Source organism: Dipteris shenzhenensis, chromosome 24 (genome assembly GCF_047967505.1).
Source record: "Dipteris shenzhenensis isolate YYH24624 ecotype China chromosome 24, Dip_SZ_1.0, whole genome shotgun sequence".
In the NCBI taxonomy this organism is placed as follows: Eukaryota; Viridiplantae; Streptophyta; class Polypodiopsida; order Gleicheniales; family Dipteridaceae; genus Dipteris; species Dipteris shenzhenensis.
Genome location: NC_141619.1, coordinates 35,512,523 through 35,536,217, shown reverse-complemented (window position 1 = coordinate 35,536,217; position 23,695 = coordinate 35,512,523). Strand labels below are relative to the sequence as shown.

General features: G+C 45.3%; 1 protein-coding gene across 2 annotated transcripts in view; it reads right to left on the bottom strand.

Annotated features, from left to right (window-relative positions):
• The window catches only part of LOC147886544 (calcium uptake protein, mitochondrial-like), a 94,970-nt gene that overhangs the window by 47,471 nt on the left and 23,804 nt on the right, over positions 1–23,695 (bottom strand). For both annotated transcript variants that reach the window (XM_087395513.1, XM_087395514.1), the window contains exon 4: positions 17,885–17,968. In XM_087395513.1, the coding sequence (XP_087251639.1) occupies positions 17,885–17,968 (84 nt within the window). The remainder of the gene's footprint in view (positions 1–17,884; positions 17,969–23,695) is intronic.

Below are 23,695 nucleotides of genomic sequence, written 5' to 3'. Positions count from 1 at the left end.
AACCTCTGTGTCGAGCACTAATGCATAGACCTTGGACATGACATGCTCAATCATAATGGTCCTGTAATTTTTCAGACTCATGGGATCTTCTTCCTTGTGAATGGGGGTGATGGTGTTATGGGACCAGGTGTGAGGGAAACCTGTGCAAACAGCTTCATTAAAAAGGTATACGTAGTCCCTAGGCCCTCATGCTCTCCGTTGTGAAGATTCAGGACTGTGTGTTTGACACCATTGGCTATGAAAAGTGTGCTCAATGAGAGGCATGATGTATGTGAGATTGGGTGCAGGTTGGCTAGGGACATATATAGTGAAACCGGCCTTCAATAACTAAAAGGGCAGTGATCTTCTTCTACTCAGTCATAAACTTCATAAATAGCCACAATGCAAGCTTCAGTCACTTCAATCACTTAGCACAACTTAGAAACAAACTTCAACAAAAGCAAAGGTGAGGCTCGAATGCCCCTGCTCAATGAAAATAGTACACAGTGCACCCACTGGCCTCAAATGCCTTGGCGCCCCTTACGATATTTAATTAATGCTTCTGATTACAACAGGGGTTCAACCCTGCACTGTTGTTCCTCTCTACAAATCCTCTACCTGTCTTCAAGGCATCTAATCCAAGTGCGCCACTAGAATTCCCACTAGCAAGGCATACTTAGGCATTCACTTCTGATCTCACCCAACTGAGAGCGGAAGGAGCGTGTCATGATGTGGTTCCCTAGACACAGTGAGCTTCAAGGAGGTATCATTGCCTTTTTACCCATGAATACACAGATATGAGTAGTGTCATTGACTAACCCAACTGAAGATGTGCCACACTCGTTGTATACGAGGTCACCTAATTCATGTCTAGACTCATGAGATCCAAACATGGATAGACAACAAGTGATGAGAGACTTCCTCTTCATGGGCAAGGAGATGGTTAATAGATGCCGGGAACCTTGACTTTTAGGCATGCCACGTCAGCAGGGGGACTGGACTTAGGCCCCGCAAGCACCCGTCACAGCATCTAAAGCAACACGTAGTCTCAAGCAATCCTCGAGTATGCCATATTGAGAGGAGTCGAGGATGGTAGCACAGCAAACTGATCTCAGACATGCTCCAAAGACACCAAAACTCCTTATGGGACCGTAATTGGTCCCAGATAGAGCTCAAACTACTCATGATCGACGCTTGATTGACAATACATGTTAGGGAATGAAATGAACTACTTTCGACAAATGGAGTCTTTCCTAATCATTGCTAGACTCGTAAGTACTTTATCTGTTGTTTTGATAGACACCTCTACTTTCTCCCACGGGAGGTGTACCTAAACGCTGACTTCAATCTGTCAATCTCATAGGATTTTTTTCCCTTTCACGGTACTAATAAACCTCTCTCTCCTAAGAGTATCAGAGGATGGACTCATCATCAGACCCCAGTATCTTGATGATAGAGAAGTCTTGCATGCATTGAGGATGGTTATCACTAGATGCGGGTCTCATCACATCAACTGGGGATTGAGTTAGGTAGAGCAGCATGTATACCTCGAGAGCAACGGATCTGCAAGTTATGCACACTGTGACCAAACCTTAAGATACTTGAAAATACTATAGAATAAAATTGCTGCTATTAAGACACTTATGAGCAGTTTGCAACACGCAAAACAGCTTCTAGAATAAATCGCAATATTGTCTCACCTCTTCCTTTGGTTAAAATTTTATGCTCTTTGTTCTTGTGCATGAAACTGAGTGTTCTTGCCTTGGTGTCCAAATTTACTTCCTTTCTGTGGAACCATGGCATACCCAAAATGACATCATGATGTTTGAAGGGTGAAACATAGCCTCATGGTCCACATAGTCTTGAATATGAAGCCTGAGTTTTCCAATCAATAGAGTAACTTTAACTGGTTTTCTTTCAAAAATATGTTCTGCATCTAGAGCTGGTCCCAACTCTACAGTTGATTCCTAGCCTCAACGCTAGGTCTTCTGAGATGAAATTATCTATAGCTCTTGGATCGAATAAGATCAAAGCATTTTGGTCTCTTACTTTACCCCATGAGAGGAAAAGTTCTCGAGCTTTTGGATCAGTAGCTCTTCCCAACATATTAGGGATTCCTCCTGCTGCCAAAGGCTTTCACGATTCTTTTGGCATATTTTGCTTCCTCAAAAGGGGCACTGGGCAGCCAAATGCCCTTATTTTCCACAATGGAAACACTTTCCCTCCTTTCGAAAGGCCTCTATTTGCTCTTGTGAAAAATTCAGCTTCCATTTGTAGGGCTTCAATGGACTCCTCGGATTTTGAAACTGGAGTTGTCTTTGTCCCTGAACTGCTAGGGTCATGTTCCTTTTGAAGGTGTCTCCTCTTGAGGCAGCCATGTCCCGTAGCAAATCTTTCTTTGTTTCCTCAACCACTAGGGCTGAGTGCATCAAATCTTGTAGCTATGTCTTGCATTTAATACTCACTTGGGTGCGAACACATGGATGCAAACCAGCCCGGTACTTCCGCATCTTTGTCTTCTCTGAAATTTTCTTGAAGGGAGTAATCTGGGGATATGTTGAAAAGAACTTCTGATTGTAAGTCTCGACTGTATCCATAGCTGTCATGGATACACTCTCCCAAGTTGTATAAACATCATCATAAAAATTCATTGGCAAAAATTGCTCGAAAAATTGCTTCTTGAAACTCTTCCACTTCTTGGGTGCTTCATTTGCTACTAAAAGAGCTCCCCACCATGCTCTGGCATTGTTTGTAAGATGGATACTTACAATCTTCAATTTTGACTTCTCATGATAATTCCTTGTCTGGAAAGCTACGTCTAACTGTCGGATGAAGTCCATAGCTTTCTCATTTGTCCCGTACTTTCCATCAAAGTAGAAATTTGAAGGACTTGCCTCCTCCTCTGAAATTCTTTTGTCTTGATCTGTTCTTCCTCCTTTTGCGCCCTGAAGATGAATGCTCTTGGGATGAAGAGGAGGAGGAGGAGGAGGAGGAGGAGGAAGAAGAAGAAGAAGAAGAAGAAGAAGAAGAAGAAGAAGAAGAAAAAGATGATGATGATGATGATGATGATGAAGAAGAAGAAGAAGATGTGCTAGAGCTGGGAGATCTCCGTCGGTGCTTTTTGCTTCGTCTTCCATATGACTTTGGACTCCTTCCTCTTTTACACGAATCTGAATACCTTTGAATTGAAGGAGAACTTCTGGAACACTTTCTCTTCCCTTTATGAATTCTTCATATATATCTTCATTAGGTGCAATAGGGCATCTCTTACTGGGCTGTCTTGTAGCCGAGTTGCCTCGTTTTGAAACCATGATGTGGGAGATGGAAAATTGAACCCACCGAATCAAACTTGACTGGGCGAAAGGGGGGTGTGTGTGTGCAAATCTCTGGCGAAGATTTCTGCTCCTCTCCCCGTGAACTACTGCACTCCCCCTCTCCCTCTCTCAGCCAGCCCCCTCTCCCTCTCCCTCACCCTCGCTGCCCCCCCTCTCCCCCCCCTCACTGCTCCTCCTCTCCTTCCCCTCTCGCCAGCCCCCTCTGCCTCCTCCCTCACCCTCCCTCTCTCCTTCCTCCTCCCTCACACTCCCTCTCCCCCCCCCCCCCCCCCCGCTGCCCCCTACCTCTCCCTCCCCGCTGCCCCCTCCCCCACCCGACAGCCCCCCCGCCCCCTCCTTCACACCTGCCCCTCCCTCCCCCTCCCTTCCCTCCCTCTCTCCCACCCGCCAGCCCCCCGCCCCCTCCCCCACCATCCCTCTCCCCCCCCGCTGCTCTCCCCCCCCCCCCCGCTCCTAACCCGCCCTCCTTTCCTCTCCCCCCCCCTGGCCCCTCATTCCTCTCCCCCGCCCTCCCTTTCCCTCCCCGCCAGCCCCCTCCCTCCCTCCTAACCCCCCCTTAGACAAAAATAAAAAATAAAAAAGAGGAAAAAAAAAATCCCCGACCACCCTCTCCCTTCCCGCCCCGTTCCTTCCTAGCTCAGCTCCCCTACGCCTCCCCCTTCAACCTACCTCCGTCTCCCCCCCTCAATCTTTCCTCTCCTTCCCTTCCCCTCTCTCCTACCCTCTCTTTCTCCTTCTTCCTACGCCCGTGTTCCAGGGCGTCCTGGGCAGTAGTTTCATGGACAGAGCTTTTTTCAGTGTTGGAATCGGCCTTTTCACATCGATTGGCGAATGGATCCCCATTCAGCCAATCTCCGTCCACTTCCACCGGGCGCGAGAACAGTCATTTTTTCAAAAGACGAGTTGAAGCAGCTCAAGCAAGATGTGGAATTAGAGGGCTCCACATCACTTTTCGCCCGCATCTTTGGGTCACACCCTTCCAGATCACAGGCTAGAGACCGGATGCTGGCGGCATTACCAGGAGATCTCGCCCCACACCTCAGGGATATTGGACTTCTGGGACGTGGATTCTTCCAAGTGGTTTTCGACTCCCACGAGTCCACAGCCCTTGTTCTCAAAGCTAATCCCCTGGCTTTGGGTTCGAGGAGGATCTTTCTTTTACCCTACACCTTGGGCTTCGATCCGGTTGAGGAGGACAAGCAGGTCACATCACTGTTCATTAGATTTCCTGGTCTTCCTGAGGTCTACCATCGACTGCTTTCCACTATCGGAGCCACATTCGGGGGGAGTGGTCATTGAGATCCCCCCCCCCCTCCTGGCATGCCTTCTTCCTCGGTAGAGGCAGTCAGTGCAGACGGGGTGCCTTGTGTTAGGGTCATTTTCTCTGACCCTAACATCTCAGATGACCACATCATGCTTCAGCATCCACACGGCTCTCTCTTTCGACAGAGAGTCGAGATTTCAGGTAGACAGGACCAGTGCAGGATTTGCAGGACCCTTGGGCACTTTGCTAGAGACTGCCCAAGGAAGAGAAAAAGACCCAAGAGGTCTTTTGGTGCGGCTCCTTCAAGTACTACCTCGACTGCACCTCCCGAGCACCCTGTACCATGCACTCCAAGACCACCAGGAGCAGCAGGGCGCCCTGCTTCGCACACCCCAGGACCACCAGGGGCAGCAAGGCGTCCAATGCCCGCAGCACACCCAGTACCACGGTGGAGAGCTATTTGAGCGGCTCCCTTACCTCAAGAGGAGACCTTTGATCCTGTTCAGACAGACGCCTTCCAAACTCTAGAGGTGGATGTTGCTGCAGCCCCAGACACTACAGCTCCACATCAAGAGGGGCCTTTAGATGCACCAGCCCCAGTCACCTTGGTTTCTGACCACGAGGGGGCTACAAGTACTTCTTCCCCGCAAACTGTTCCTGCCACAATCAAGACAATAGAGAAAGTGTAGGCACAGATGAGGACTCCAAATTCCTCTTCAGCCCATCCACAGACCTCCTCAGCCCCCAGCTCCAGTTCTGCTGATAGAGGCTTGGCAGGTCCTTCTCCTCCATCTTCCACGAGTCCAGGTCTTCTTGGCACTCCTCAGCCGAACTTGTTTATTAGGAACTCTTTTTCGGCACTGGCAGATTCGGCTACTTTCATGGATGATGAGGACTTTGTGCCGTCCACCTTAGGGGTCTTGGTCATTGGGATTCCTTTTGATAGGGCCTCCCCTTCAGCAGGTGTGGGAATTCTTTCACCTGTTGAGTTTCCTGCCCTCAGCAGGAGTGTTTCGGTCCAAGGGAAGCTGGTCTTCTCTACTAGGTCGGGTAAGCCTTTCCATCTAGCATCCTCCTGTCGATGAGGATAGTCAGCTGGAACATACAGGGCCTAGGTGGAGTTCCACACCGTCGCCGTAGGCAGCTGATCTGGAATCAGCTTCATCCAAGTGTCACTAGAGGTGCTATTGATATCCTTTTTATCCAGGAACACAAGTTGGATGCCAGTGATTGCTCTAAGTCTGGCAAACTGCTTTCAGGGCATATCTTTGGTTGCCTACTATGGGCACAAGGCGAGGTACTTGCATTTCGGTTCTCCTTCTATTCTCCCCTTGGTTGTGGGTCATGGTATTATTTCCCCCTCTAGAGCTCAATGGATCATTATTTTGATTGGAGGGCGTAAGATTGGTCTTCTCAATCTTTATGCTTCCAACAACAGAGGGGAGCGGATCTCCTTTTGGAAGGAGTTACTCTCTTGGGCCCCCATTGCAGATTCTTGGATCATTGGTGGCGACTTCAACATGGTTGAGTTGCCTTCAGACAAAAAGGGAGGCAGACAGGGTGGAATTCATTCTTTGGAGAGGGCAGCCTGGGATGCCTTTCTATTTCAGTACAGTGGCAGGGACACTTCGTTGGATGATGCCTTTCATGTTATGCCACAGTCACTCCTGTACTCTTGGTCGAACAGGAGAATACACATGCCCATCCATGCACGTATTGACAGATTTTATGTAGACGATTGGGCACTTGACAGAGGAGGATCTGTATGCATTTCCACTGGGGTTTCCACCTCATATCATTTTCTAGTGGTGTTGCAGATTCTTGAGCCTCATCGAAGAGGACGCTCTGCCAGTGTCAGGATTCCGGATGCTTTTTACGTAGAGGAGAGCCTCACGGAGGATATTTTATAAATTTGGGTTTCTCACATACAGGGTGGAGCTGTCCGCCCATCTCAGGTAGCTGCAGCCTTATCCGAAATTAGTGACTATTATCATACAGTCGCTGATTGCAGGAGACGTGAGATTGGTATACACCAGCAATTAGCGTCCCTTCAGAGGGAAGAGCAGAAGAGGCCCACAGATGTTTGGATTTAGGAGCGCCTTGTTGTAGCAAGGGCTCATATACAGACATTGTTGGATCAGAGAGCAAAATATGTCTTTCATGCTCGGGAATCCTTTTGGATTCAAATGGGTGGCAGGGTCAACAAACACTTTTTCTCTACTCATGGGCCCAGACATAGTAGAGATACTGTCTCGCAGCTTGTTGACTCAGACGGGGTGTTATAGTCAGATCCTGATGTTGTCATGCGTGTAGCTTCAGATTTTTTTGCATCCCTTCTTACTGCAAATCCGGGCACACAGGCTATAGATGATGCCAGAGAGGTTATTTGGCAGTGTATCCCCTGTATTGGTGAAGGATGAGATGTATGTTTCTTTGGATGCACCTTTCACCAATGCAGAATTCAAGACTGCATTACTTGCCCTTCACAAGGGCAAGTGCCCAGGTTCGGATGGACTTACCCCTTTCTTTTTTATTACTTTTTGGGAGCAGATTGGTGATCACATTACATCAGCCCTGCAGGGCGTGTGGGACTCTGGTGAGATGCTGGACTCACTTACATATGGTCTCATTCATCTCATCCCAAAGGGGGGTAATAGGAATCTTATGTCTCAATGGAGACCCATCACTCTATTGGGCACCTTTTACAAGATTCTGGCGAAAGCCATCAGTCTGCGGCTACAGGTTTTTCTTCCATATTTGATTCATGACACGCAGACAGGGTTTGTGCATGGCAGAAGTATTTTTGATAATATTTTCTCATTTTGGGAGGCCTCAGAATGGGCCATGCAGAGCCGCCAAAGATTGGCCATTCTACTCTTGGACTTTGAGAAAGCTTACGGCAGAGTAGACTGGGATTTTTTAAAGGGTACTCTATCTCGCTTTGGTTTTTCAGATGCATGGATTTTTCAGATTTTCAGATCAGTCCGCCAGGGATGTCCTCTTGCCCCTTTTCTTTTTCTGTTTGTGGCAGAAGCTCTAAGTATCTACATTAGATCTCAAGCTGATATTTATGGGCTGAGGCTTCCTATCCACCGGGAAGAAGAGCTCCTGGATAGTGAGTTGGCAGATGACACGGCTGTTTTTTTGGATGCCTCCCCCAGGACGCTCACTTCCTTCCGGAGCCTTGGATTTATTTTGCACGGCTGTAGGTGCACACATTAATTGGCATAAATCCAATGGTTTTTGGATTTGCGATGATGACACCCCGGATTGGGGCAATGATTTTGGCTTCACATCGCCCTGGGGTCATGGAGGCTGTGGCTCTATGGAGGTGTCCCAATTAAGTTTTTGTAGTGGGACCCTGGGGAATGGGAATGGATAGATGAAGGGCACCGAGAGAAGGGCATCCCCTTCTTTCGTTACACGGTTAGTAATGCCAGGAAATTCCAGCTCAGCTGTAGGGGTTGGAGGCCTACCAGAGCTCATCATTGGGAGAACTTTCAGATTTCTGCTGACTTGCAGAAATTTTTTTGGCAGAGGCTCTGGAAATCCCACTGGAATAGAAAAATCACTCTCTTCTTTTGGCTTTCTATTCATGGTGGGAAAGCAGTAAACCAATGGAGATCCAGGTTCGGAGCTGACCCTTCTTGCCCTCATTGCCTATCTGCTTTGGAGACAATACAACATTGCCTTTGGGATTGCAGACAAGCGAGAATCATATGGAAGGGGATTGCAAGACTTTCCAGCACTTTTGTTCACCTACCTTTCTATATGACTTGAGGATCAGTGGCTTGGCTTACTCTTTCAGGGCCCCAGGTCTTTTTGGAGAGACTTGACTCCTCTTCGGCTCTTCACGTCCGACGACACCTTGTGGAATCGTGCTCTCTAGAGGATGTTCCGGCGACTCTCTTCAGGGCTGCTCATTCCTCGGTCGACTCTCCATGGGAGGTCTTAGCTAGCATTGCAGCATGGCACATTTGGAGAGCCAGATGCACTGAGGCTTTGGAGGGTTCTTAGGTTCACCCTTCTCATATCTTGGCCAGTACTTGGACAGATACGGTACACACTCTGATGGCCATTTGGGCGACCATGCAGGGATCATCTCGAGCAGCCTCCTCCAGGAGAGTTAATTTTCTCAGAGATTGGAGAGACTCTCCCTTCTTTGCTGAGACTTCTACAGGGTTGAGTTGGCATTTTCAGCCTCAGCCTTGTTTTCTTTCTTCCTCATTCCTCTGAGGTGTTTTTTATTACATGCTTAGCATGTTGTATTTCCGCACAGAGCTTGCTCTAGCGAGTTTCTTTCTTACTTAATAGAAGTCCCTTTTTTGCCCAAAAAAAAAAAAACTTGACTGGGCCTAAAGCAATCAACTGCAAAACCCCTACTCCTTCCGAGGAGGTAAATGATTATGGGTGAAGACGCGGGAGCTAGCCTGATGCACGATGAAGTATGAGTGTTGGTTGTATAGTTCAACCACTAGTTTGGGGTATGACCCAAAATACTAAAATTAATACAAAGGATTTCACCCGATGTGGCCACCTTAAGCTCGCTTGCTATCCCACGTAGCTATCCTACGCAGACTGAGGTCTATTTGGGTCGGTTTGGGAGTCTTTGGACCGTTGCCACCAAGGAAAGTAGCAAAATCACGCTCTGATACCACTGAAACCAAACCTTCAGATACTTGAAAATACTATTGCAACTTGTCTTCCGAGAGTAGACATGTCCTTGCTGCTAGAGAGGTGGAAGAATGATTAGATAAATGTGGAGCCACTCATTGGTCTTGAAATGGGAGGCCAAATTATAACCTTTGAAAAAGAAATCCAATTTCGCGAGACCTGAGGGAAAAAATAAACTAGGGATTGAGGAAAACTAATAGGATTAGGAAGTGGCTGGATTGGCGAGGGAGAGGGGACAGAGTGTTAGGAAATGGAGTCAATTTGAGTGACCTTTAGTGTGTTCTAGAGTAGTACTATACTACTTAATATCCTAGAGTGCCATGTGTCACTATGGGACTTATCCCATATACATTTGACTCCTATAAAGGCATTGTACTTTCATTGTCATTTTCATCAAGCCTCATGCCTTTCTTGATCATGTAAATACTTTGCTTAGTTGTATATTTCTTTCTCACATTATTTCATTTCCATTATGCTTTCCTAGTCTTGCTTTTCCCTTTCCATTCCATCCCATGTCTTGCATCTTCATATGGTATTAGAGCTAGACTATCTTCCAAGAGGTTGAGGTAAGAGATTGAGAACATTGAAGCCTCTCTCCCTCATTCCCTTTGGAGGAATGGCTTCTCTAATTCCATCTAGAGCTCTCTTCTCCACACCATGATCTGCCACCTCTCTTCTCCTTCCTTCAGCTACATCTTTCTGTGACCTGCGGACGATGTGACGCTTCTATCAGGATCTAGAAGCAGAATCACGGCTTTGTGTCTTCAGCAAAGTTGTAGAGGACCTTGAGTACTACAAATTTTGTTTTTACATCATTGCAATCTGAGTTTTCTGTGAAAAGTTACAGCCCTTGTAAGAAGTGACGAAATTTGTTTCTGTGTGTGAATTTTGTTCTGGAGCTCAATGATTTGATAGCCCAAGCATGATGCAGCCAGCTCAACGTGGAGCTGTCCATCCTCTTCATCGTTGACCTCTGCTCCAGCCCGCCATTTGCTCCTTCTGCCTGACATTCTCTTGGAGCTGCTGCCCGCAAGTTGGTGCCCGTATTCTGCTTGCCATTTCTTCCTCTCCTACATCTCCATTGTGCCCGCCATTTTTTTTTCCTTTTGCCTGCCATTTCTCCCATTTCCTCCTCAGCCCTCCATTTCTCCCTCAGCTCGCTTGTGCCCTTCATTCTATCCATCACTCTTCTCTCTCCTAGCTGCTGCCAGCTTTATGGGTTCGCTTTCCACCAACTCTCTCCTTGTGGACAAATTCAAGGGGGATGGATTTCCCACATGGCAAACAAAAGTGCAACTCCTTCTCATGAAGGAGAATGTTTGGGATGCCATCGAAGATGATGAAGCACTTGAGGCATCAATGGAGCTTCAAACACGAAAGATTTGGAAGCAATACAATTCGAGGGCCATCGCAATCATCGGGCTTTGCCTAGATGATTCATTGATTCATCACATTGACTTCAAGTCCAAGGCAAAGGAGATTTGGGCACGCCTTGAGAATATATTTGGTAACAAGATCAACAACTCCAAGGTATTTCTGAAAATGCAATTTTATAAGCTGAAAATGGAAGAGTCTGATACTTTGAGTGCGCATATAGCAAAAATTCAATCTTTAGTTCAACAACTCTCCAATTTGAAGTGTTGCCCGGATGACGAGGATAAAATGGCTGTCCTGATGACAAGTATGGAAGGGATTTCTCACTTTGAGAATGCCCTTAAAGTACTTCGCATTGCATCGACTACATTCGAGGATATGGTGTCTCTTTTGCTTAAAAAGGATTGCCGCAACAAAGAATCTCCATCCTATTCAGCGGATACTACACATGCACTTGCCTCCACCAGCAAATGGAGACCTAGGCCATCGACTCCACCAGCACGAGGAAAGACACTCAAGCCATTCAAGTGCAGTTACTGCAACAAGCTCGGTCATACGGAGGACAGGTGTTACCAGAAGCTTGCTCAACAACAATCGAAGGATCATGCTAGTTGGGTGGCATCTGCCAGTAGTAGTGCTATAGACGAAGATGACCCGCCGACACAGGTTCATGCTCTTACAGTCTATCTTCCGCATCTAGAGGATGATGGAGATCATGATTTTGCTTTCTAAAGCATAATCTATTTGGGTACTCTGCCCTGGGGGTGTTTCCCAAAAATGAAGGCAATAAATCATGTGTGTTGAGTCAATAAAGGTCCTCTGCCTTGGATAGTCCTCCTAAAATGATGTATTTCTTTTATATTTTTGGTGTGTGGCTCCATGTTCCTCATTAGTCTTTGGAGCTAGGTGGGGATGTACTATGGGAGCCATGTGTTTTTGGCTTTGATAGGTCTATTTGTTGGTGCATTGGTCTCCTAGAGCTCTGAGTTGATCATGCATCCATGCATGATGAGCCTCTGAGCCATGCTAGATGAGATTTCTATGTTATGCTCACTAGCCTCTGAGCCATGCTCACTTGCCTTTGAGATTGTGTGGGAGCCATGTCTAGTTCTACACCGGCATGCACAGTTTTGATGACGTCATTGTCATGTTCTGTTCTTGGTTCCATTCCAGTAGTCTCACACCTTGCCTTCATGGGGGGGTGTTGGAATATGAAGCCAAAGTGAGTCAAAAATGTGTGTTCTAGTGTGAGTTCTAGTCCAGTGTGTCCTATGGATGCCACATGTCATATTGGGAGCTATCCCATATGCATAGGTATTCATATGTGTGTGTGTGCTCTTATATAAGAGCTGTATTTGCATCTTCACAGAGAAGGTGGGCAGAAGGGCTAGGAAGGAGGATGGAGGGGTTGGGAAAGAGGGTGACCAAAGGGGATGGAGAGAGGCTCAGAAGAGAGGATAAGGAGCACGCAAGAGAGGGAGAGGGGGATAAGGGATGTGCACACCTGTACGAGCATCCATACATGCTGTATGGGAGCTATACAAGTTATACAACAAGAGAAGAGGGAGGGCATAAGATCTAGGAACGAGGGTGGAGGGGCTGGGGAGGAGGGCGGCCAGAGAAGGGGTGTGGAAGAGAAGACATGAGGTAGAAAGGAAGACGGGTGGTAGGTCATGCAGAGCAGGCGGAGGAACCTGGCCGGCAGATCCTTAGCTCTCTTTTAACAAGGCGAAGCTATTTGAGGCCACAATGGAAATGAAAATCAGCCAATGGCTAAGGATCATCAGAAAAGGGCCAAGGGACAAGCAGGTTTTTGCCAAGGCCGCAGTACCACCAATCACTTGCTAGCATTGTGTCCCCTCCTCCTGGAAAGAGTCAGCTAAAGGGAGCTTCTATTGCTAACATTTTCATCTTTGAGAGACTAGGAAGAAACTCCTCATTGTGTAGCCTAGATCCTCCAAAGAAAGATGTTTTGTAAAAAATGTCAAATGCACTTTATACAAGGTGATGGCTAGAGCAGGAGGCTTGTCCATATCCTTCTTTCCCCCAAAAAAAAGATACTTCTATTGAGTATGAATGAAACTCTAAGAGCAAGGCTCAAGGGAGAAGCACATCATGCAATACATTAAAGAACAAAATATAAAATCAAGCTTCTTTAGCAAAGGAGCTTGAAAAAAACCAAGATTGAGGCTGATAGTGCCACCCCAACCTTGTGAGGGGTTTTGAGAAGAAAGAGGAGCACTCCATTCCCTCAAGAAAACATTCCTCCAAGTTCTTGTGCAAGATGCTTGGCGTTGGAGTGCGTGAATTCCCTGCACTCGAAGAAAGTGATGAGGCAAAAGCCACCTTCTTTCCTCGATCATGAAGGGAGTCTAGAAAGTGGAATAAAAGGGGGTTTCTCTGAAGAAGAGGATCCAGGACCTCAAGGAAGATTTTGCATGAGAAGCCTCACTGGTCTTGACTGGATCTAATACAACAATGGCCACAACCTGGGAGGGGACTGGAGTCTATAAAGTAGAGGAAGACAACGGCTGCACTGATGAGGGGCCAGAAGGTCTGAAAAAAAGCATCACTTGTCCTAACCAAGACTGGATCCGATGCAACACTGGCCGCAACCTGAGAAGGATCTGAACCAAATAATATCCCTAACAGAACTGGGATAACCAAAAGGTCCACAAGGGGCAGGATGATGGACCCTCTTGATCAAGATGTTGTGGATAAGTCACTCTCGCTCTAATAAGAACCCAACGTGGGTCAGCAACAGGTACAAGACATGCAATTGGTGTCGAGCGAGGAGGTTGCGCCAAAGGCACACTCTGTCAAGTATGAGAGAGAGCCGCACTGAAACTTTTCTTATGTCTTTTTTTTCTTTAAGCAATCTCTGCCAAAATGCCCAAAAACCATGCATATCTGATGCTGGTCTTGCCGGCCTCCTATCTCTATTCTCTGCTGAAAGAGAGAGCCATCCGGGCGTTGGAGCATGATGTGGTCATAAAAAATGTTAGGGTCAGAGACAATGACCCTTGCTGTAAAATAATTACATTCATAGTTACTTCAAAAGCGGAGTAACTACTACTCAACTGAAAATCTCAGTATAAGCTGTATATACATCATGATCAATCAAATGAGTCTGAAAGCAATCATAAAACGATTGCCACAGAGATCGTTTGAAAAAAACAAAAGATGGAAAAGTAGAATCACCAAAGACTCTATGATTTCTGTCCATCCATAGAGTCCACAGTGCCCAGTAGCGCACCTAAACAAAAAATAAATCAAAACCCCATCTAGCTGGATGAAAACCAAATAACCAGAAGAACCTGCCAAAAGTAATAGTAGGAAATCTCGCTCGAAGCCCCTGTCGAATGAGAGCGAGGAAATCACAAGTGTGTGGACAGTGCAAAAGATGTGAAGCACAGATTCAGCAGAATGTAGACATCTGTGGCAAACAGCCGGAGCAATATGTCTATGCGCGAGTAACTGCCTAGATGGAAAAATGCCAAGTAGGACTCGCCAAAGGAAAAGTTGTTGCCGAAGAGGGACTTTATAATGCCAAAGGAGACGCAGCCGCCTTCTCCACCACTTTAGTGGGCGATCCATATGCCAAACAGAATTTGCTCTAACAGAAATCCAAGGCGGAAGTAACAACACTTTATACAGAGAAGGCACTGTGATATGTGAGAGCTTCAAAGGACGGGCTGAAGAGGAAGAAGAATGTAGAGTCCAATCCTCAAGCCTATCCTGAAGTTCCAAACGAGGTACCGGCAAGAAAGGTTGAAGCATTTCGGAACTTTTATGCCATAAAGGATGATAATGAGCTCCCAAACCATATTTGCTAGCAGCCGTAGAAAAAGATAAAAGAGTGCCATCGTCCTGAAGTGCATCCGAAAGAGTGCCATCGTCCTGAAGTACATCCGCCACAGAAGAAATGCCTTTGAAAGATATAAAATAAGAACGCCTGGGTTCTTGTATAGCCAAAGGAGGGTGGAATACTTTGGACCAATAAATATTCTCAGCCCTCAAGGAATTTCCCGACAAAGAATCCATACCATGCCATTCCAAGTGGGATAAAATATGCTTCCAATCAAGAAGCAAACGAGAGACAAAAGGGCAGCCTCTGATCTTGCCTTGAATAGAGCCAAATAGAAAATCCCACGGCGTAGGCTGCCAATGCCCAAAAGCAGAAGTATCAATATGCAACAAAAGAGAGCGGATCATGAAAGCCCAAGGCTGATCCCCTTGCATAAACTGCAACATCATTTTTCCCCTGTGAGCAAGTATATGCATTTGAATATTGAGTATGTTCAGACCCCCGTGCATCTTTGGAGAGCAGAGACGATGCATACAGCCATTTTTTGAACACCAGAAAATCTCCATGATAGCAGACATAAAGGAAACCAGATCTGCCTTAGTGAACATGATGAGAGGCAGATAGAATTGTATGTATGCTATCAAAATGGATTGCGTTATTCGCAATCGAACATGTAATGGCCAAGTTGCAAGCTTCCAATATTCAAGTTTTGCCCTCAACTTTGTGAGCACCCAATCAGTTTGTTGAGAACGAGTGAGTCCCCAACCTAGAGGATAGCCAAGATGTCGAATCAATTGAGAAGTTGGAACAATTTCCCCAGGCCACAAAAGACTATGCCAGTCTTTAGCATGCAACGGCAGTAGCTTTGATTTCTGAAAATTGACATGAAGACCAGCAGGCAAACCATATGTAGAAAGAGCCTGCATAATCATGGAGAGATCGCTCTGAGTATTTTTTGGGATAAAGAAAGAATCATCAGCTTATGCTTGAGCGATCATGCTACGGCTGCCAGGAATTTCCAATCCGTGCAACATGCCAGTGTCCAAAAGGTGGTCCATATATTGAAGCATTGGATGAGTGGCTATGGCATATAGTAAAGCACTGAGGGGACATCCTTGCCGAACGGAACAACCAAAAGTCCAGGTTGTAGAAATATCCCCTGAAAGTATGCAGGAAGCTTTACTATCTTGATATAGCCAATTGATAACTTGCTGCATTTTTGTGCCAAATCCCAAGGCCTGCATAGAAAGAAAAAGAAAGAAAGTTTATTAAAGTCTTCAGAAGACCGATGGGTCTATGAGACTGTGAAAATCCTAATACAACGAGCTGTGGTAGTGGAGCTACTAAACGAGCGTCCATACCAATGCAAAATGCAAAATGCAAAAAATGCAAAAATGCAGAATGGCAGTACTAAGTCCTAAGTACAACATAGTCATGTCGATGGTCGACTATATATCAATCTCAGCATCATCATCCCCAGCAACATCAAGATATCACGATGGATGAGGCAGTGGAGGCATGAAGTCGGCAATAGAGTGCTGTCGGCCACTCAGAAGTGCGGTCCTGGCACGTCTCGTGGTCGTAGCTCTGCGTCTAACCAGGGCTACTGTGACCCCCGTCGGTCGGGCTCTGACTCTAAACAAGGAGGGGATGTCTCCAAGTGTGATATATGTGTCGACCCTCTGTTTGAGCTGTCGGGTCACGGTCATGTCGAGACCTCATCTCGTTGGAATCCATGTGATCTAGCTGAAAGAACTCCGTGATAGAGCTCTGAGAGGGATCAACCGAGGAAGAAGTCTGCTCCTGTCTCCGTGCTCAGAGTATCCTCTCGTGGTGTCTAAGTGCCTCATGAATGAAACCTGCCAAACACCGCTGGTCTGGGTAGGAGAGGAAATGGGCTAAAATCCCATAACTATCTTTGAAGAGGCAGTGGAAACGTCCTCGGATCTCATAGTACACAGGACACCTGAAGATGAAATGCTCCTTTGTCTCAACCTCCTGTATGTCACATAGTGTTCATATGCGCCGCTCCCTGGGTAGTCGCTCTGCTCTGCCGCTCGATGCAAAGTCTGTGTGAAGAGACCCGGAACTGCCCAAGAGAGATCCTCATCGAGTGGGGTAGGTGAATCTGTGTGTATCCTGGTGGGTCAATGAAACCCTCCGCTGTGATATGTAAGAAGTGATCTTTGTAGAAGCTAGCAAAACATCCTGCTGCATATATTTGGCATATTCGATTCCAACATAAGCATTAGCAATGTTATCTGTGATATGCGTACGAGGAACAAAACCATATTGCGCAGGATGCAACCCATCATGTGAATAGCCTTTTAGCCGATCAACAATCATTTTGGTAGTAAATTTGTAAATGACTGGCATAAGCGTGATAGGTCTCCAATCAGCTAAAGATTCACAAATTTGCTTTTTTGGAAGGAGTTTAACAAGACCTCTCTTCCATGTGTCTGGCATTTTCTGATTTTGCCAAGCAAAGTTCACCATATGCAGCAATGTATGCTTCAAAAGAGGCCAATATTCTAGAAAAAACTCAACTGTAAGGCCATCCCATCCTGGAGATTTCCATCTACCACAGGATTTGATTGCATCTGACAATTCCCTCTCAGTAAAAGGTTCCTCCAATTCCAAATCTTAACTAGTGGAAATAATAGGAAAAACATGCTGCAAAAGTAAATTTCTTGCAGACAAAACCTGCTGCGAGGGAGGATCTGCAGAACCAAACCTCTGAGAGAAATGATGTACACAAACAGAAGCAAGCTGTGACCGTGATGTAGTCCATGCGCCATCAGGTAGAAGCACCCTACAAATGTTTGTTTTTAATCTCTTCTGATGCAAGCTTTTAAAAAATTGTTTGGAAGAGCAGCCTTTATCTGTAAAAGCTCTTTGTCTTGCTCTAGTCCCCCATTTAGCCAGTTTCCTATGATCGTTGATTTGAAGACAATGTTTAGCTTGGCATAGTGTTGTTTGCTCATGCAAGGACAAGGGATGAAGATGACTGAGTTCAGTGAGGTCTTGACAAGTGAATTTGGCCTGAGCAACAGTTTCCCTCAGAGTCTTCATGTAAGACTTGCCATAACCTCTAATTACAACTTGCATTTTGGAAACAAAAGAATCCCATGCATTATCAATATCAAAGTGGCCATGAGAAGACAAGATTACACACACACACACACACACACACACACACACACATGCACATGATAGACTCTTATCTCTCCTCAACATGTATACTCAGACGTGAGACAAGCAGATTATGGTCTCTCAACCCTTTGTTTGATTTTTGGGATGTGATACAATTGGATCTTTAAAACAGTTTCACATGATTTGAAACCCGTTTTCAACCTCCATGTTTGACAACACCTAGCAACTATGATGCCATTGCTGTTGCTTCTGACACAATCACCATAGTTTCGAGGTCTTGGTGGATTGCTTCATTACCCATTTCCATCAATATCGAACATTCTCACAGCTGTGCTGAGGCTAGATTCTGGAATGCTCAAAAGTGTGAGGAAAAATATATACCTGCCACAGCACATACAATACATAATTAAAGAATTAGCTTGAGAATGGCATAGGCTATAGCAAACGACAGAGTAAGATATCGGAATAAAGCTGAAAATAAAATTTTCCCCAACGATTCATACTGCATAAATTTTCCCCAACGATTCGTACTGAAAACAAAATTTTCCCCAACGATTTGTACTGAAAACAAAAATTTCCCCAACGATTCATGCTGAAAACAAAATTTTCCACAACAATTCATACAGCATAAAGTTAGAAACTTGATCATTGAATTTCCCTTACATACTAACTCCCCATTTCCCTGTTGTACACTAATATCTCTCCCCCCACTTGAGTCAGGTGCACTTTTTTTTGTTTGCAAAAATAGACTTCCATTAAGGATGAATAAAACCCTCAAGAGCAAGCTCAAGATGGAAATACATCATGAATGCATGAGAAAATCTAGGTGCACTTTGACCATGCCCTTGATGCAGTATACATGAGTCACCTATCACGTGAGCTACCAAACCCTCTCGAAGACTACGCAGACCTCGACCATGCCTCAAACACTGTATTATCAGTGGTTCAAAATGCCACAATCAAATCCTTCCCCACGACTCGATCTATATTACGCTCCCCATCTGGGAAGATACCCCATAACCCATGGTTCGATGATGAGTGTTGAGAGATGAGATCCCACCTTATATGTAAGCATGCCCTAGGCCACCTTACGAGGATCAAGGCATAGCAAATATCGCACCACGTGATTTGATTGGAAGAGACGAGCTTTCCTCTCACATTGGATGGACGAGGTGATCAAATCTTTTTGAGGGGGAGACCCCACCTTTGCATGGGGGCTCCTTTCTAAGGGAAAGTCACCCATCCCCATCACCGATCTAGGAGTTTGGCACACATATGCGACCTCGCTCTATGACATCCCAATATATTCACTACCACTGGAGTTGTCCTCCTTACCTAGGCCCACCACTTTCTCCTTGTTCACTACAGAGAATGTGCAGACTGTGCTACACTGGCTCCACAACCGGAAAGCCTTGGATCATGAGGGGTTGAGGACAGAATATTTTGCACATGGGCAATGTTGAGATATCGAGTTCCACTCGTGATATGCCAGGGTGACCGTTGTGCATTTATGTCACCGACTTGTTAGCTGCAGATGCGGTTGGTACACCGCCCATGAATAATAGCTGGATGACAGCTATCCTTATGTACTCTAGTTTGTGGCTCAGTTAGTATGCCACCTTAGTTAGCTGAGTTTGGTTTGAGACCCACATATAGGGTTCTTCTATTTCTTTGTACTAGAGTTCTTTTGGCTTTCACAACTAAGAAGAGGAAAAACTGTTTTCAGCCTCCACCTTTGTGTGTATTCCCCCATTGTGTATGTGAGAAAGCTGCAAGTGAGACTCCTTCCTTCTCTCCCACTATCTTCACATGGTATCGGAGCCTGGTTCGTGGCAAGGAGATCAAGAAAGCAAACCAAGTTCGCGGTGTCCTGGTAAGAGGACCAGTGTTGCTTTCCTTTTTTGAGTTTGGGAGAAAATCTCTGCAGGTAGCACAGCCGGAAGTGCAAGAGTGCACTGTCTTAGATTGAGACACCCTTCGCGGTGTGGCAGAGGGCATTTTTTATTCGAGGCCATTTCGGGGCCCGTTTTGAAGGCGGAAGTTCTTCACAGGCACTCAGAAAAAGGCCCTGTTTTTGCTGTGCGACCACTGCTCTGCAGGTCGGTGAAAAGTTGCCGCAGAAATTGCATCGTATGCATGTGCGCAGAGATACTGGGCGTTACAGAATCATCATTTCTGCCTGTTGATGCAAGCCAGGAAAATGCGAGTTGCACAATGTGCAGAGAGAAAATATGAGCATCAATGACTACCACATGAAGGTGAAGAAAATTGTAGATGCACTTGCTTCCATTGGGTCGCCAGTGGAAGACGATGATCTAGTTTCTGTGACCTTGAATGGTCTAGGAATCTAGGAAAGGATTATGCACAATTCCGGACATCCATTGCAGTCCGTGAAAAATTTCCTGATTTTGAGGAGTTGTTTGCTCTTTTAATTTCTAAAGAGCAGAGAAATTGTGGTGCATCTTCTTCAAGAGGAACGTCAAAAGAAACTGTCTTCTACTCAAATGCTAGAAGAGGTAGAGGCAGAGGTAGAGGAGGCCGTGGTAGAAATCAAAATATGCAGAAAACTCAAGAAAACCAGTCCTTTGGAGGAGGACGTGGTAACTCTAGAGGCAAGGGGAGCCAAAGAGGTCGTGGTGGATGGCAGAGAGGCCAAAATGCAAATAGCAATGTTGAATGCTACTACTGTGGTAAAATGGGTCATATGGCTAAAGACTGCTACAAAAAGCAGAATGACATTATGAATGGAAAATTGTAGCAAGGCAATTATGCATCTTCTAGTAGACAGGGTGATGACAGAAATGAGCATCTATTTATGGTGCAGTACATGACCAATTCTGTGACAAGTGCAGAAGAAAGAAATGATGTGTGGTATGTTAACTTAGGTGCGTCAAACCACATGACAGGTCATGCAGAATGGATGCAGGATGCAAGGGAAATAGAAAGACCAGGATTTGTGGAGACTGGTGATGATATTGCACATCCTATTGTGCAGATTGGTAAAATTCCTTTGTCTATGCAGGATGGGAAAAAGAAATACCTGTCTGATATATTTCATGTCCCGAACATCACCAAGAACCTGGTTTCTGTTGGTCAAATGGTTGAGCAGAGCTTGCAGGTCACATTTAATCCTCATGGATGCTTTGTTGAGGATATGAAAAATAATGGTCGCTTGATAGCAAAAGGAAAGAAGAAGGGCAGGATGTTTACGTTGGATGCGGACATGCCTGAATTGAGTGCAGCAATGTTTCCACATGGGACCGGTGTAGTTGCAGATATTGATATCTGGCATAAACGCATTGGTCATGTTAATGTACAGCGACTTAAATCAATGCAGGCCGAAAATATTGTTGCAGGATTGCCAAAATTCAAGGTTGCAGAAATGCATAAGGTATGTGAAGCCTATCAATTTGGAAAACAGGCAAGGAAACCATTTCCTAGACATGTTCAAGAGAGTAAGAAGCCATTGGAATTAATCCACTCTGATGTGTGGACTACTAAAGCTGCATCTATTGGAGGCTGTCATTATTTTGTCACTTTTATTGATGACTACAGCAGAAAAGTTTGGGTGCATTTTATGAAAAAGAAAAGTGAAGTGTTTGGGCATTTCAAAGCTTTTAAAGCTATGGTTGAAAAAGAAACAGGCCTGCAAATAAAATGCCTAAGGTCAGATGGAGGGGGAGAGTACCTCTCAAATGAGTTTGTAAGGTTCCTGCAGGAGCACGGCATAAAGCAACAATATTCATGCAGTCATACCCCACAGCAAAATGGACTTGCAGAAAGGAAAAACAGGCATATTGGAGAGGTATCTCGGGCCATGCTAAATGAAAAAGACCTACCACATTATTATTGGGTTGAAGCAGTTGCTACAGCAGTTTACATAATGAACAGGACTCCCAATGCAGCAATACATGGCATGATGCCAGAGGAGATGTATACTGGTAGGAAACCAGATATTTCTCATTTGAAAATTTTTGGTTACATTGCCTATGTTCATGTGCCAGATGAGTTGAGGTCCAAGTTGGATCCAAAAGCTGAGAAGTGCGTCTTTATTGGTTATTCTCTGCAGTAGAAAGGGTATAGATGTTATAACCCTTCTACTCGTAAGTTTACAGTGAGCAGAGATGTTGTTTTCGATAAGATGAGCAGCTAGTATAAACCAGTAAATGTGATTGATGATGTAGATGCACAAAATGGTAATGCTGCACAGAATTCACAACAGCAATCACAAAATATTAGTGGACCTGCAGTGTCCTCTAGCAGTGGTTCACATACTTCGTCATGGACAGGCAGATTGAGATCGGAAGAATCTCCTCAAAGCAATGCAGATAGTGGTATGTAGGTATCACGAAAAGGAAAAGAGAAGGTAGATCAGCCCATGTTTGATGTGAATGCAGGTCACTCTTATGTGGATGGTGAATCCAGTGGCTCAGAACAGAGCATTGATGATGAGTTGGGTATTCCTTCTGTTGTTACACCTGGAGTAAGGAAGACTAGGGATGTTTTGAGAGCACCTGGAAGTGAGCCTATTTTGCGCAGGTCTACCAGAGCTAGGTATCCTGTGGATAGGCTGAAATATAATGGATTTACAGCCATTCACTATGCCTATATGGTCAAAGTGATACATGAATCAGAACCCACTTCTTTTGAGCAAGCCATGGGAAAAGAAAAATGGGAGAAAGCCATGGATGAAGAAATGGATTCCTTGGAAGCAAATGCTACATGGGAATTGGTGCCTTTGCCTAAAGACAAGAATGCAATTGGCTGTAAGTGGGTTTATAAGGTGAAGCACAATGCAGATGGTTCTATGAACAGATTCAAGGCAAGATTAGTTGTTAAGGGGTATGCACAGACATATGGCATTGATTATGAAGAAACATTTAGTCCGGTTGCAAGGATGGCAACTGTAAGAGCAATCATTGCTATGGCTGCATCAAAGGGATGGTCTTTACATCAGATGGATGTAAAGAATGCCTTCTTGCATGGTGATTTGCAAGAAGAGGTCTTAATGGAGAAGCCACCAGGTTATGTTCATGCTGTTCATCCTGAGTTTGTTTGCAGGTTGAAGAAAGCCTTGTATGGCTTGAAGCAAGCACCTAGAGCATGGTCTGACAAGATAGGACAGTATCTTGTCACTATTGGCTTTCAGATTTCCAAGGCAGATTTCTCACTTTATGTGAGAAAAACAGAGAAAGGTATTATGCTGCTTGTCATTTATGTTGATGATTTGATCATCACAGGTGATAGTGATGAAGATATCCTTCATGTGAAAATGCTATTGAAGCAGAAGTTTGAGATGAAGGATTTGGGAGAGCTGCGTTATTTCTTGGGCATTGAAGTGATTAGATCACCAAGTGGGATATGGCTCTTGCAGAGGCAGTATGGATTGAACATGCTGTCCAAATATGGGATGACAGGCTGTAAGCCTATTTCAGTTCCTTTGGAGCAGAATGTGAAGCTGAGCGCAGATGCAGGTGAGCTTCTGGAAGACCCTACTATGTACAGACGCATAGTAGGAAGTTTGATTTATATGACTATTACCAGGCCAGATTTGAGCTATGCTGTTGGATTGGTAAGTCAGTTTATGCAGGCTCCAAGGAAACCGCATTTGGATGCGGCTAGACGCATACTCAGGTATGTGAAGTCCACATTGCAGTATGGACTATTTTATGAGGCTGGGGTTCAGATACAGTTGCATGGATACACTGATGCTGATTGGGCTGGTAGTATTTCTGATAGACGATCTACCAGTGGATATATGTTCTCTTTTGGGAGTGCTGCAGTCACTTGGAGCAGCAAGAAACAGCCTACAGTTGCCTTGTCGAGCACAGAGGTTGAGTACAGGGGTGCAGCAATGGCTGCATGTGAGGTAGCTTGGTTGCATAAGCTACTTTATGATATGCATCAGTCTACAGATGGGCCAGTTGTCATTTATTGTGACAACATGAGCAGTATACACTTGGCAAATAACCCAGTCTATCATGCTAGAACAAAGCACATTAAGGTGCATTATCACTATGTGCGAGAGAAGGTTTTACTAGGTCTTATTGATCTAGTTTATGTCAGTACACAGGATCAGGTAGCTGACATATTCACGAAGGCATTGGG